This window comes from Zingiber officinale, chromosome 5A, assembly GCF_018446385.1.
Source record: "Zingiber officinale cultivar Zhangliang chromosome 5A, Zo_v1.1, whole genome shotgun sequence".
NCBI classification, from domain to species: Eukaryota; Viridiplantae; Streptophyta; class Magnoliopsida; order Zingiberales; family Zingiberaceae; genus Zingiber; species Zingiber officinale.
The window spans coordinates 94,257,620-94,271,913 of NC_055994.1; the positions used below are offsets into that span (position 1 = coordinate 94,257,620).

A 14,294-nucleotide genomic window follows, 5' to 3' on the forward strand; every position below is an offset into this window, starting at 1 on the left:
AGGCTCATATCAATTTACAATCCAATGTCCTCCCATAACGAGAATTCAAATCTCACTCAAGACACATTTATTCTGAAGAGTTTAAAAAAATTATACTATTAAACTATCCATTTGTGATTTCTTATTTATCTTGATGATCGATAAAAAATTTTTCATAAGATCAGACAAGTCCCCTCTAGAATTAACCGGATCTATCAGAATTAAAAAAAAAAATAGTGTTGGGTTAGAATGACAAATAATATCATCAATTACACAATTGTGCTTCCAAAATGAATAAATTCTGCGGCATTCCTCGTCGACAATCACAGTTTTGCATTCTCATTTATAGTTCAAACAGCTTGTCCCCAAAGATATGATTTGATCTGCAACAACAACAACAAAAAAGTTTCAATATTAATAAGTTTCCACAGCAGATAAACTTTACTGACAAATCGTTAAGTTGATGTTTGGCTAAAGAAAATTGATAGAATCTTCAGAGTTACTAGATGCAGATCAAGATCTTTAGCAATGCAAAGGGCATAAGAACTTAGTTAATGGAATTAGCATCTTTCATCATCATATCAAATACACCAGGAAAAGTGTTCATCCTTTTCTTTGTTATGGATTCGAACCTTCTCTGGCGATTTTCCTGGTTCTATATAAAGCCGAAAAACTTGCGAGGCTTTGTTTGATATGGTTGACTCTGCTTCTTTGACCTTTTCAAGAAATCATTTGATATTGCTCGATTTTCACTGAACTTTTCCCTGCACTCAAAAGGATATGCTATTCATTCATATAAGACTTTTGAATCATGTAAGTCTGTCGCGAGCAACACTAAAATCAACAGATAAATTTCTAACCCTGCTGTTTCTTGAATCCGTTTCTGATAAACTAGCCTTGCAAAAAAGATCATTTGACAGTTTCTTTCTTGCATCCAATTCATCGGTTTGCATTGTTCTAATCTTGAAAATTTAAAGAAAGATGATACCTTCGGAAGCTCACACAAAGCGGTGGCCTCTGGTTCTGAAGTTGCATTTGCCTACAGTATAGCAGTAAAACCTGACTTTAGGACATTCCATCATGGCGAAGAAGTACTAACAAGCATAATCAAAAATTAAATTAATGGACTTGAAGAAAAACTAGCGTGAAACCTTTGCGGCTTTCAGGGCAGCAACTCGTGCAGCTTCTACATCAGCAAAGTTGCAGCTTATTCTTCAGATACAGCTTAAATATTCTTTGCAGGCAACCCTCATTGGCTTTAGATGGCAAATGACTTCCCAATGAAGGAACTTGCATTTTGCATCCATTTTTCTGATGTATTAGTAGTGGCTTCTCATCTTTAGATCTTACTTTGAATGGTTCCGATCCTGTTGCATGCTTTAGTAACTTCAAATCATTATAACCAGAATGAGTTTTAGAAAAGTAAAAACTGGAGGCAAAATAAAGGTAGAACATCATTTTGCATTCTTTACCAACCAAAGCTCTTCGGTTCATATGAATCAAAAGCAATGCTTCTAACTTGAAATTATTGCTATTTTATCAATAATTGTTTTAAAAAAAAATCAAATAGTACCACATGTGCACAAGGTAGTTCTAGAAGGAAGATCATGGACATTCCTCCTCACATAACTCACAATATCATATTTTAAAAAAATGAAATTACATTGTGGGTCACATAGATGCCTTACAATTCACAACTATAAAAAAGATAGTTTTGAATGATAGGCAGTATCATGTCACATGCAACCTAGATGGAAAATATAATTGACAAACCTGGATCTTCTAGTAACAATCAAACAGTGCGGTTCAAATTTGTAGTTTATGAACTTGGATGTTTAACTTTAGTTCCTAAAAAAAAGGAAAAGACGGATGTAACTATGAAATAGTCTACATGAAGCTCTTTCTTCATTCACCCAAGCACACAATGCGAGTCTAACACTGATATATGTGCATGCAACAGCTAGTTAGACTGTGTAAAGGAGTTGAATTAAAAAATGCTTACAACAAAAGAACTTGAACTAGAAGCTGAACACAGTAGCAAGCAATGCCACTTACTCTATGGAGCAGGTAAAAAAATCATTCTTGTAACTATATAATTTCTCATGATCAGTTGTCAAAATGTAAATGAGACAGAAAGTTCAAGTATAAATATGACAATAATTCGTTTAAACAAATAAGTCAGTCAACTGAAAAATTCAACTCCAAAAAACATCGATAACAAAGGTTTCCAGGAGAAGGGAGATTATGATGAAGCAAACCAAAGACTTCAATTACAAATGTGTCAAAGAAATCTCTAAATAACTTGGGGCAACCAAAGTAATGAAACTGAAAAAAGTATATGACAGATTGAGAATCTAATCCCAAAGCCACTATGATATTGGAAGATGTATGTATTGATAATCAAGAACTTTTAGAAGATGAATTTGGTACTCGATTAAGAAAGTAAATTAGAAACATCCATTGTCAGAAAGCCAAACTTTTATAAGTTAAACAGAAAACAATTCATGACAAGCAATATATTGTGAGGATTCTGTTTTTCTTTTACGGAAGAAAATGAAATTGGACCTAATCATGGTACTGAACTATGATTTACCCTTGAGGATTTATTCATTAATAGACTGTTGAATATAATTTAGAAGACTAATCCAAGCTCTACCATCAACTATCCAACTGCATGAATAAAAACTCAATTAGCAATCATGCAAAACCTGAATAACAATCAAAATATCATCTAACTATGATAGCAAGCCAGATGCTATAGAAAGTTAGCAACTATAGAGCATAGTTGGATAACTTCATGCAGTTACTGACAAGCCAGATGCTAGTTACTGACATGCCACACAGATAATAAGATGAATCATTTAATGGGAATTGATTAATCCGTCATTAGCAATTTACATCATGAGCAAGTGCATGGAGCCATAAGAGCTAATGCAACTGACAAGTATTTATCACAACCTAACAAACAGAAAATGAGGTTGTACAACAAGTACACATGTCATTTAAGGAAACAATAACAGAAGTTGAGAATAATGTCATGAAAATAAAGTGTTATTTTTCTCATGAAAAGGTTACAAAGGGTATCAGCAATATGAATTCCATAACTATACAGCAAGAAGAAAGCAAAGGCAAATGTCTGCACTCATCTAAGAATCCTTGATTAAAAGAATAAGGAAGCTCTGTGACTTGAAACTGTAATTTGTCAAATGGGACAATGCAGTAAAGACTACTTCATCATGTAGACATAATACCACAAAATATTGTCAGAACTCAGTTTCCTATTATCCTGCACCAAATTCCATTGAATATCCATGCCCTCAAACATTGTGACCATCTATCACCTTCGCATTTCCTCCTGAGTAGCCAAACTTGGAAGGAGAAATTGCATTAGAGTCCTCAGGGATAAACCTTAAGGTGCATTCATAGAGCAGCTGGTGGCCGATAAATCCAATCAAGATATCTTCATTTAGCTTGGCATACACATCAAAAGGCATTCGGCAGAGCTGGTCCAGAATGATGTTGCCAACACTCCAACACTTCCAGATTCCATCCACACAGCAATCTAATCTGCAAGTGTTAGACTTGTATCATTCAGACAATAGCACTTCGAGTATGTCCGAATTCCATGGCATTCCTGGCAACATCACAACTTCACGCCCTGTTGCATAGTCAAGTGTCTTTCAATCAACTTGTCCACAAAAGATCTAATCTGCAACAACAAAAATCAGTAGATAGTCAAGATATGACAGCAGTAATAAAATTTGAAAAAAATTACTCTGGTGATGAAACTTTATTGATAAATTAGCCATTAACACCAATGATGTGAAACACAGAAGTACACAAAATACAACAAATCAAAAAGATAAGATGTGATTAGCTAAAGAAGATTGATCAAAACTTCCAAAGTTGTTAGAAGTATGTCAAAATCTTTAGCATTTTACAAAGATTTTTTGCATGAATAAGTGGATACAGTTACTATATGAAAAGTTGAACTGACCTTGTTCTTCCGTCTAAAATCAAGAAAGTCATACACAGCCATATTTTTTTCTCTTTCTGTACATTGTTCCATTACCTGGCAAAGTCAAAGTAAAGGAATATAAAAATAAAAATTCTAGAAACTGAATTTCAAAAATTTATAAAAGCTAGTTGATATATCAAATTATCAAGATAAGCTAAAATGGGAATAATATCCTATCATAAAACATGTCCGGATCCAATATCTAAATCATGATAAACAAAAAATACTGAAGAAAAAATGCCTGGTACAGACAATCAAAATAATTGAGAAGATAAAGAAAACTCCTCATCCGTCTCCATATAAAATATGCACGCTAAAACAAGCTATTGTACTGTGAATGACTTAAAAGTAACCATAAGGATTTGCCTTGGTTGCAGCTTTCTTCATTATGGATTTGTATCCTTCTCTGTCAATCTTCCTAGTTCTGTATAAAGGCATCAGTAGGGAAGCCACAAAGTCCACAACTCCCTGTTTAATATGATGGACTCCTCTTACTTGATTTTCAAACAGTGATTTGTTTTCTTCGAATTGTATGGCAGCAACTTCGTCACTGTGACACTGGTTTTGTACATCTGGTAACACTTCCTTGTTGGATTCTTCCTCATCTCTCATATGAATACTGGAGTAAAAATCAGCATCTGCATCCATTGCCTGTGACTGCCATCTCTCTATGGCAACAGAATCCTTGACACCACCACTACCAGCCCTATCTGTATCAACCCATGCTCTAGTCATTCTGCTATCTATTGCTACACTTTCTCCAGAATGTTCCCTTGCATTTGATGCATATGCTAATTCATTTGAATAGCTAGAGTGAGTATGGTTATCACCAGATAATTTTGAATTGTCCATGTTACCACATGCAACACTAAAATCAACAGACCAATCTCTAACCCTGCAGTTTCTTGAATCTATTTCTGAGGCACAATCTTGCCTAATAAAATTGCCATCAGATTGCCTCCTTCTGACATCCAATTCATCAATTTGTAGACAGTGTTCACGCCTTGCAAATTTATGGAAAGATGGTATCTTTGGAAGTTCACGCATTGTAGTGACCTCTGCTTCGGAAGTTGCATATGCCTAACACAAACAATGAAAATTTGAATTTAGTACATTCCATCATTGCAAAGTACTAACACGTGTAAATAAAAATTGGATTATTGGATGTAATGAAAATTTAGATGTAAACCTTTGCAGCTTTCAGAGCAGCAGCTCGTGCAGATTCTATGGCAGCAAAAGTCGCAGCTTCTTCTTCAGAAATAACTAAACTATTCTTTGCAGCTGCCATTCTCTGGAAATGCAATGATTTGACATCAGATTTTAAGCTCATTGATGATTCTAACTTTGTGGCTGCAACCTCAGTCTTTCTATTGTTTGCTTTAGATGGCGAATGACTTCCAGAAGATGAACGAACTTGCAAATTACATCTAGTTTCTGATGTCTCAGTAGATGCACGCAGATGGGATTTTCCATCCTTAGATCTTACTTTGGAAAGTTCCAATCCTGTTGCTTGCCTTAGCAACTTCAGACCATTAACAGCCTTTTCCTTGCGGAAAACTTCTACCCACATCTTGACAAGCTGGCTTGCAACAGAACGAATATCACGACTAGTATGCACACAAACCTTCTCCTTAATGGTTCTTCCAATTCCTATAAAAGGAATAAGAAAAGCTAACATTTTAATTTAACAATGCTTAATTAGAGATTAGTGTTGACTGGACATAAATGCAGTCAAATATCAAAAATAGATTCATGTTAAAATGGAGTACTAAAATATATTTTTATCAATATCCCCTTCTTTAAATAATTAACCCAAGATACTGAAAAGTCTTACAGGGATTTCATCTCCATCCACCTTAACTCATGTCAGTATCACTCAGCTATCATAAAATAAATAGTAAGCCTCACATAATAGTTCAAGCAATAGAGAGTATCTCCTACCAATGTTAAAAACTAAATATCAAAGGAAAGAGAAGCAAAATATACACTTCTATAAATTGGTCATATATATTACCACCATGAAATGCTAGAGGGGCAGAACAAGTTGAACCAATTATGTAATGTCGAGGGCAACTCATTTGACCTAGACATGGGCCTAACATAACCCATAAGCAATTTAAATTTTTTTACATTGCATTTTATAAATTACCCATTCTTTTCCCTAAAATATTTTTTAAAAATAAACAATAAAAACTATCAAATAAGATAATTTTTCCTAAACACTTGATAAAATGTTGGCATAACTTTTTAGATTTAATATCATTATTTTAATAAATAATTGTATTTTGTAATATCTTATTACTAAATTCATGGCCCATAAGCTGGCACAGATCATCCTGGGCCCAAGCTGAGCCTAGGGTAATGTCATCAAGGGTTAGGTCACAAACTTGACATGGTTCAAACATGCCCTTGCTTGGCCATGACACAGGTTATTGACAGTTTGACATCCCTATGAAATTCTATATCAAATATGTTATACAGTAATTATATATTTGAACATACAATAACCAAGAATTACCATGATAGAAAGATGCATAACTAATGCAAACAGATAAAGCTTCAAGTTGTACCAATGTAAATGAAGTGACAGTTCAATCTAAAAGAAAGAGGAATTATAACCTGGAGGACGCAGTTATGAAAAACAAAAAATCATTTGAAAACAGAATACCTGATAGACGAACAGCAACTAAATCAGTTGATACAAGCACAAGCAAGCGGACACAATGTCGCAAGAGTTGAGTCGAATTTTTCCCTAAAGAATCCTGTTTTCATGAAGAGGTAGGGGAAATGTTTGTTTAGATATTAATCAAGAAGTTTGCTCATAAAGACTTGACTAGGAAATCTTACAAGGATCCAAGTGTTCAGTGTGCCAAGTCCTTCTCTAGTCCCAGCGAAAGATTTTAGAGATTCAACAGGAAGACGCAATAGTTCTTTAGCCAGATGAAGTCGTCCAGATGTAGTCTTTGCACTAAAGAACAAGTCCTGTAATACAGAATCCTTGGTGGGCAATGACTGCTTCCCATCTGAAGAGCTTTTGGATAATGCACCCAGTTTGTATGCATCAAGTTGCTTTGATAAGTCCTTTACTTCATTTCGTTGACTGTCAGACTGTTTTTGTATAGCTTCCATCCACTCTACCTCTGCTAGGTGATCCTTACCAGTGGTCAAGATGTCCATAATGCGTACTGCTTCTCGAAGACCACTCATCATAGCACCACCAACAGTATCAGGGTGTTCTTTACAGGTTGCTTCACCTGCAAAAAATAAACAGTTTGCAACTGGTCTTCCCAAAGTATCATAATCCTCACCAGAAGCTCCAATAGCAACATAAGAATAAGCGCCCCTACTAAATGGATCCATGCCCCAATTGGTCACAACAGATGCAACTGGATCTGGTACAGCTGCTTCACTAAAAAGCTTACGAAGAACCAGCAATGCATGGCCGACATGATCAGAGTTGTCAAAAGTTTGTCCATTCTTAGCTGACTTTCCAACAACGAGTGCTATAAGAACAGGTGCACCAACTGTCTTCTTTACATTCCAAAACATAAAACATTGCCCCCTTTGATTAGTTTCTTCTGCAGTAGCTCCAAAGTAGTCGACATTATCATCCCAAAAAACTGTAGGGAACTCCAATATGACTTTATTCAGCACACCAAAGCCAAGCCTTCGTATAGATGCCTGCTTCCAATCTGGTAAGGTAGGAGAGAATTTTATAGTCTCTGCCTTTAGGCAACCAAGTGGCACAGTGATCAAGACTGCATCCCCTACAAATTCCTTTCCACTTGAGGTAATTACTTTAACCTGTTTTTCATCTTGAAGGGCCCCACCTGTTTCATTAATGTCGTAGATAATCTCAGTAACATTTTGGTTCAGTTGAATATCAAGTCCCATGCCTAGACTTTCTACAACTGTGCTGTATCCCCCTTTAATCATACAGTGGGGACCACCAAATCCTCCATAAACATCATCTTGATTCCAATGCGGGAGAGATACATCTGTGAGTGGTGCAGCACATCCATATTCCAAATGTGCAAAGTGCCAATTCATCACTCTTCGTTCCAAGGGACTCAAAACATTAGTTTTAAGTTCATTGTCAACACAATCTGTTGATCTACAAGATGAAGAATTTACAGTTGCAGCTACTTTTATAGGATTATTTACTAAATTTGGTATATCAAACTCTGTGACTATATCAGATGTTGCCTTGGACATACGTCGGTACCTAATAGCATATTCCAGTCCATCCTCAAGAGACATGTTCATTGCACTCTCACCATGTTGTGCCACAAGAAGTTCCATGTCATCAAGAAGACTATTATATTCAGTTTCCAATGCCTCATCTAAATCACTTGGAACTTTATCCCCCGTGACTATATCGTAGAGTGGGCAGTCACTATTTAAAACAGTCAACTCAAGACCCAACTGGCTACATACCAAGGATGATGGATCTGGCCTTCTTTCAGTAGCAACATCAGCCTCTACACCAGTGATGATACTGGCACCAAGATCAACAGGAACTGAAAGTGAGGAGCGATCTGTGTATATACGACCCCCAAGTCTATCTCGAGCCTCAAGCACAGTCACACAAAAGCCCTGGCGGTGTAAATGGCGTGCTGCAGTTATGCCAGAAGGACCTGCTCCGACAATAATTATCTTCTTCTGAACATTTGGATCAGATTTAGTATGATTATCTGCACCTAAAGGTTGTACAGATGCCAAATGAACATTAGCATGCCCACTCTCCATTTCTTTGATACTATCTGTATCAGAGAAAGCCAGTGCATGCTTTGAGGAAACATCAACTATTGGTCCACAATCAATGGTGTCAATTTGTTGACAAGCTATCGGAGCTTTACAAGTTTCTGCATTGTCTTCTTGATGAGCATCACTCTGTCTAGTCCCTTCATCATGTGAAGTAAAATTGTCAACTGCAATCGTTAAGTTGGATTCTGAGTCCCAGCACCCTAGGTTCCCTATCATAGAAGTTGTGAAACATTCAGCATCACATGCAGTAACTGCTGGCACCACATCTTGCTCTATCTTAGTCTGCCCATTCACCTGAACATTACGAGAGTGCTCCAATCTGCCACAAGATGGCAGGAGACTCTCACCTTCATCATTTCCTGCAACCAATTTCATGTTTTGCTGAACTTCAGTGAGATTGTTATTCAACATCGCTGTAGTATGCTCTAGAAGATTAGCCTGAAAAAAGTTGCGAGTAATTTTGTCCAAACCAGCTGCATTCACCATGTGATCTCCCTTATCTTGAAGCCTTTGCGGATCTCTGTGATAAGATAGACTACCAAGTTTCACAATGCCTTGCTCTGAAGCAACTCCTGCATTAATGTAACCCTGCAAGAAAATTATTAGCAGCTGAATTTCTAAGCTCATCGTGCTGGAGGTATCGCATCAATCGAGAAAAGAAACACATATAGACAAAAGTAGAAGTAATCTTAAAAGATGTCCAGAATAAGGGAGAAAACTACTAACCAGGAAGGTAAAGAAAGTTCAGTACATACAAAGATATCTCAAGGCACATGGACACTGAATAAATATGATTTAATTGCACGTATTGAAAGATGATGTGATAGCTATCAAAATTAAGATTTAGAGGATTCATAAGTCTTATATTAATTCAAAAAAGAAAATCCTTTCTATGAAGTAACTTACATTACGATCAAGAAACATGTAGATTTCACGAATGAGGGTTTGATGTGGTGGTTCATCCTTTGAAGGAACATCAGTTATGCCGCAGCTCGTACGAGGGAGTATGTGCTTGACATCTTTACTCCAACATCCTAAAATGAAGTTCCTGCCATTCAAGGTAAAAAAGTATATGTACAGTCAATTAACAGAGTAATCAACACAAAGGCTAAGCATACCTTGAAAAGATCACGAATCATCTTTCAATTTTATACTACCAAATAGAAGTAATTAACATTTAGTAAGGATGTAAGGGGAAACAAAAACATAGTAAAACACATTAGCTATTACAAAATGGAAAATGCAAAAATGCCTTGATTAAAAGAAATATTTTTAGGGATGCAGAAAAACAGAAGATGAACAGAAGAACAAAAGATATGCTGGTGCAGAAAAGCTAAAAGCGCAAAATAGCAGATAGTTCCTTGTCAAGAGAAAAATAAAATTACTTCCTACAGGTTCACAGAAGGTAGTTTACCTGCAATCCAAATATTCTTGAAGACCACCTCTTCGCTTAAAGACATCCCTGAACTTAATCTTCTCAATATGATTAACAGCATGAGGTTTTAGGCCAGCAGCTACTGCTACCGAATCAGAATTAGTAGCATCCACTGAAAAACATGATTTAGCTTTTGGTCTAGAAGATTGGTTTTCATCAGCTGTAGATATACCTGTGTAGAAACCTTGCTCATGCATAAGGATTTCCCAATCGACGTCTCCCTCACATGCCATGTCACCAAGCCTGTGCATTTTTGCATAGGAAATTGTAGATTGGTTATTTTCTAGTAGTTCATTTTGATGGGTTTCTCTCTGATCGAGTCTAGCATCAAAATTTACTGCATCAGGATCCTTCTTGGTTGTGGGTACTTTATTGGTGACGGAAGAAGGTTCTTTGGGAGCATTGTGTAAGATAGGATTTACCAATGAGACTCCCTCACTAAAAGCTTGATGTATAACATTATCAGGTTCAAGATCGTCTGCAACTGGCATCCTAGCAGGTAAACATTGTGAACTACAGGATGTTGCATTATGATAAGCTGAATGATTTGGATGGGCAATTGAACTATGAGTTTCTTCGGCATTCACACCCGCATGAGAGAAACACGAACAAGACAAATGCTCATTATGGTCTCCACCAATCCCGCAAGTTTTATGGAACTCTAACTGAAGCTCTTGACGTTGGCCCCTCAGTGAAACTTGAGGACACAAAAGTTCATTATGGCCTTCAGAGTTTATCACATTTGTTATTTCAATTTGAGATGGTGTCTTATCATCATGATAGAAGGATCTTCCAAGTATTCTGCCAGAATTTGATTTTGGCATTTCATCCCTGGTTAAATTCCCAGTACAAGGGTGGAAATATCTTTCATTCAGTAAGGGCTTCATAAATTCTTTCTTTGGTTTTCTAAGAGAACAAATTCCTTCAGGAGCTTTAGGAATGCCTTTATCAGGGGAAGTGTTGGGTCCCTCGACTTTTTCAGACAACTTATTGTTTGAAAGAAATTCAGTTGTGTACTGGCATTGTACAGCCATAACCCCATTGCAACCCTCGGATGAAACATCAACAGAATTTGATAGACATACAGGGTGTTTGACATTAGCCTCTTTTGTTGCGATCTTTTCATTTACCTGGTCAGGTAGCTTCTCGTAGAAGGTTTGGTAAGGAGTTTGTACCTGTAGGACGGAAGGAGCAGAATCATCTAAAGGTTCCTCAAAATGTCCATCTGAACCACCATAACAATCAAAATGTGCACTTCCCTCAATAGCCAATACTGAAACAAAAGATGCTTCCTGAGTCAGGCAGCAAAGTGGTTGTTTGAGAGCACTAGCTGAGTCAAGAACATCAGATGCCATTGGAGTAGGTACCATATCTTCCTCAAGCAAAGATGAACCAGTCATTGTTTTTCTCAAGGAAGCAGGTTGTTCTATAACTGACATTCCAGCATCAGAGTTCCTGCACAAATGCTCCTTTGACAAGTTATCGATCTTCAAGTCTGGAAGAGTACAGTATTCAGACTTTCGACGATTCCTTCTCTTGATAACTTTTTCTTTGGATCCATCTGAAGTTAAGGATAAACGACTCTTTCTCTTGAAAACTTTTTCTCTGGATCCATCTGAAGTCAAGGATAAACGACTCTTTCTCTTGATAACTTTTCCGTGGGATCCATCTGAAGATAAACTATGTTTCATAGAAGGAGAACTCAGAAGTACATCAGTAGAAACCATGTCCATTTTGAACTTCATCTCGGCGTCAGTGCATGAGGTTCCCCCTGTTCCTTTCGCTTTCTTGGCTGGATGAACACTCTTGACAAAGGTGGACAGTGAATCTCCCATTCTCCCATCTGAAAAATTGTTGTCATGCACCGGGGGCACTCCTTTGGCATCATCTTTGCCAGTTAAAGCACGCTGATATCCTCTGCGCCCGTGACTTCCTGAAGTTCCTGGTTGCCCACGGCGACTGAAAATATCCTCCATCTTGTCCAAATTTGCACTATCCAATGAAAGGGAATCCTTGGATCCTTCAGACACAAGGCCACCAGTAGCACCTTTGCCTTTCTTCGGAGCCTTCAGCTTCTTCCTAAAGCTGGCCAATGTATCGTCCATCCCACCCATATGTATCTGCTCATCACATCTAGGGTTTTCGGCTCCAACTCTAACTGAAGGTGGCTTCCTTTTTTTCGCAACCTTAATCTTTTTGAAATTGAACAGGGAACCAATCGGCCGCTCATCCTCATCAAACTCGCCGACCTCCGCCTCATCCGACGGCAAAGACTTCCTCTTGCGCTCTTTCCTCTCCATCTTAGAAGTCGCGGACCTCGGCTCCGATAGCCGCGGCTCTACCTTGCCACAACCACCAGGTGAAACATCATCAGGCGTATTCTCACCTTCCATCAACGCTCTTCCAAACACAGCCCTTGCCTCATCAAAATCACGACTTTTCCCCAACCGTTTTCTGAAGCCGAAACCGTCGATCGCTCAGGCGCCCATCGGAAGCCAAGAGATCACACCCCGTACAAAAGGAAACGTGGAGTTCGAGGCGACGGCGACTAAAGTCCTGGTTGTCAGACAGCGAAAGGGGCCGCAGCGTCCCGTTGCAAGGAAGCGGCGGGGAGGGAAGGAAGCCCGACCTGAAGATTCCGGCGATCCAGAGAGGCCGAGCAGGGAGGGAGGGAGGCGATGGAGGGCGGTGGCGGCGACGGCGAGGAGGCGAAAGGGTGGTATTGTTGGCGAAGAGGGGAAGCGGAAGTGGGCGGGCTTGAGCTCTTACAAGGCAAAATGATACCCTTTTTGTGGAAGCTGTTTTGCCTTCGCCCTTCTAAGGCTTGGGCTTGAGTATTCCTTTTATTATTATTATTACTTTTTTTGCCCTTTTTTTATCTATTCAATTAAAAAATATATGAGATTTATCAACTCTTTGGAATATCCAAAAAAAATTCCTAATTTTTTTTCCTAATCGAGAAGAAATTTAAGGATTGAGCATCATTTTAATTAGTAACAAATTAGTTTAATTTTTTAAAAAAAAACTCAACTCTAACAAAATTATATAATCTTACTTGTTTCGAATTGAATAATAATATAATAGATGAATAAATTTTTCACATTAAAATTTCCAAAATAAATAATTTTCTTTTTCAGGAAGAAACGTTCCTTAAAGTTAAAAATAAAATAAATCACAATATATATGATCAAGTGGTAAGATGAGATCCGTCTGACAGGAGGTTAAAGTGGTCAATATCCTGGATAGGTGTCCGATCGAGTGAACTACCTTCTCGAGCAGCAGGAAGAGTAGCCGGCCTGATACTTCGACAACTCGATCGAACACCGAGCTTCTGACGCTCATGAAACCCAAGCAGGGAAAGACAAGGGTCGAGCGTCCGCCCCGCTTGGTCAAGCAGTGAACGCAGCCTCAACCCGGCAGGCGAAGGAGCCTTAGCTTGACAAGGCGAAGCCGGACATCAAATCACTGGCCGAGCAGCGCGTTCGGCCCGACCATGGCATCACCTTGGCGGCAGATTGGTCAAGCAGCTCTCCCGCTCGCCCCAATAGCAAACAAAGGGAGCAGTTGGCAGTATCTTCCTAGGGACCAACGTCATTGACAGGCAGCATGATCAACGACATGGTCAGGCAGAGGATCATACGATGGAAGCTTCCACTGTCACGTCAGGGATATGCTTGGTCTGTTAATGGCGCTGGAAAACTTGACCAACTTTAATCATTAAACTGCTTTCATTGGGAATGAATTGTGATGCATGCCATATACCGTTGGGAAGCCTAAGAAGTCTAGTTTCTAACAAAATTTACAGATCTCAAAAATATTATGTCTATAAAGAGTTATGGTTGATTTAGTGAAGTGGGGCAGATTGTGACAGAATTCGAGGAATCACCTCTTTCTTAGAAACTGTGGTTATCCGTCTCATTAAATTGCATCTAGATATCTACATAATCTTAGTATTTAACTATCTTCCTATTTGCTAGGTATTGAGATCATGCAAGCTTATATATTTCTTTTGACTCACTTGGAGGGTTGTTCCAAGACTTGTCTATATAATGGCCTCTTTTGAAAGCTTGTGAGGACAATTGGGAAAATAAGAAT

At 38.1% G+C, this 14,294-nt stretch overlaps 1 protein-coding gene across 3 annotated transcripts; it reads right to left on the bottom strand.

Moving 5' to 3' along the window:
- Positions 1 to 146: 146 nt before the first annotated feature.
- On the bottom strand, positions 147 to 13,012 carry LOC121981038 (lysine-specific histone demethylase 1 homolog 3-like). Of its 3 annotated transcripts, XR_006111725.1 has the most exons (12): positions 10,179 to 13,012; positions 9,671 to 9,812; positions 6,845 to 9,352; positions 6,666 to 6,759; positions 5,187 to 5,647; positions 4,364 to 5,077; positions 3,977 to 4,051; positions 3,231 to 3,688; positions 1,131 to 1,346; positions 840 to 1,018; positions 612 to 743; positions 147 to 362 (listed from the first exon to the last, which is right to left on the bottom strand). XR_006111725.1 is itself a non-coding variant. In XM_042533369.1 (9 exons), the coding sequence occupies exons 1-9, from the start codon at positions 12,590 to 12,592 to the stop codon at positions 3,623 to 3,625; spliced, it is 6,363 nt and encodes a 2,120-aa protein (XP_042389303.1). In that variant the 5' UTR covers positions 12,593 to 13,012; the 3' UTR covers positions 3,231 to 3,622. The 3 variants fall into 3 exon arrangements, 2 of the variants coding, with proteins under 2 accessions (XP_042389302.1, XP_042389303.1); XM_042533369.1 differs by lacking the exons at positions 147 to 362; positions 612 to 743; positions 840 to 1,018; positions 1,131 to 1,346 and having other exon boundaries at positions 6,845 to 9,123; positions 9,235 to 9,352; XM_042533368.1 differs by lacking the exons at positions 147 to 362; positions 612 to 743; positions 840 to 1,018; positions 1,131 to 1,346 and having other exon boundaries at positions 3,010 to 3,688.
- Positions 13,013 to 14,294: the final 1,282 nt, after the last annotated feature.

Coding starts and splice junctions, on each gene's coding strand:
- LOC121981038 (XM_042533368.1), bottom strand. CDS start 12,592: ATGGAAGGTGAGAATACGCCTGATGATGTTTCACCTGGTGGTTGTGGC. Junction 5,648..6,665: donor AGTTGCTGTTCGTCTATCAG/GTATTCTGTTTT, acceptor TTCCTTTTATAG/GAATTGGAAGAACCATTAAG. Junction 3,689..3,976: donor ATTTTAGACGGAAGAACAAG/GTCAGTTCAACT, acceptor TTGTTGTTGCAG/ATTAGATCTTTTGTGGACAA.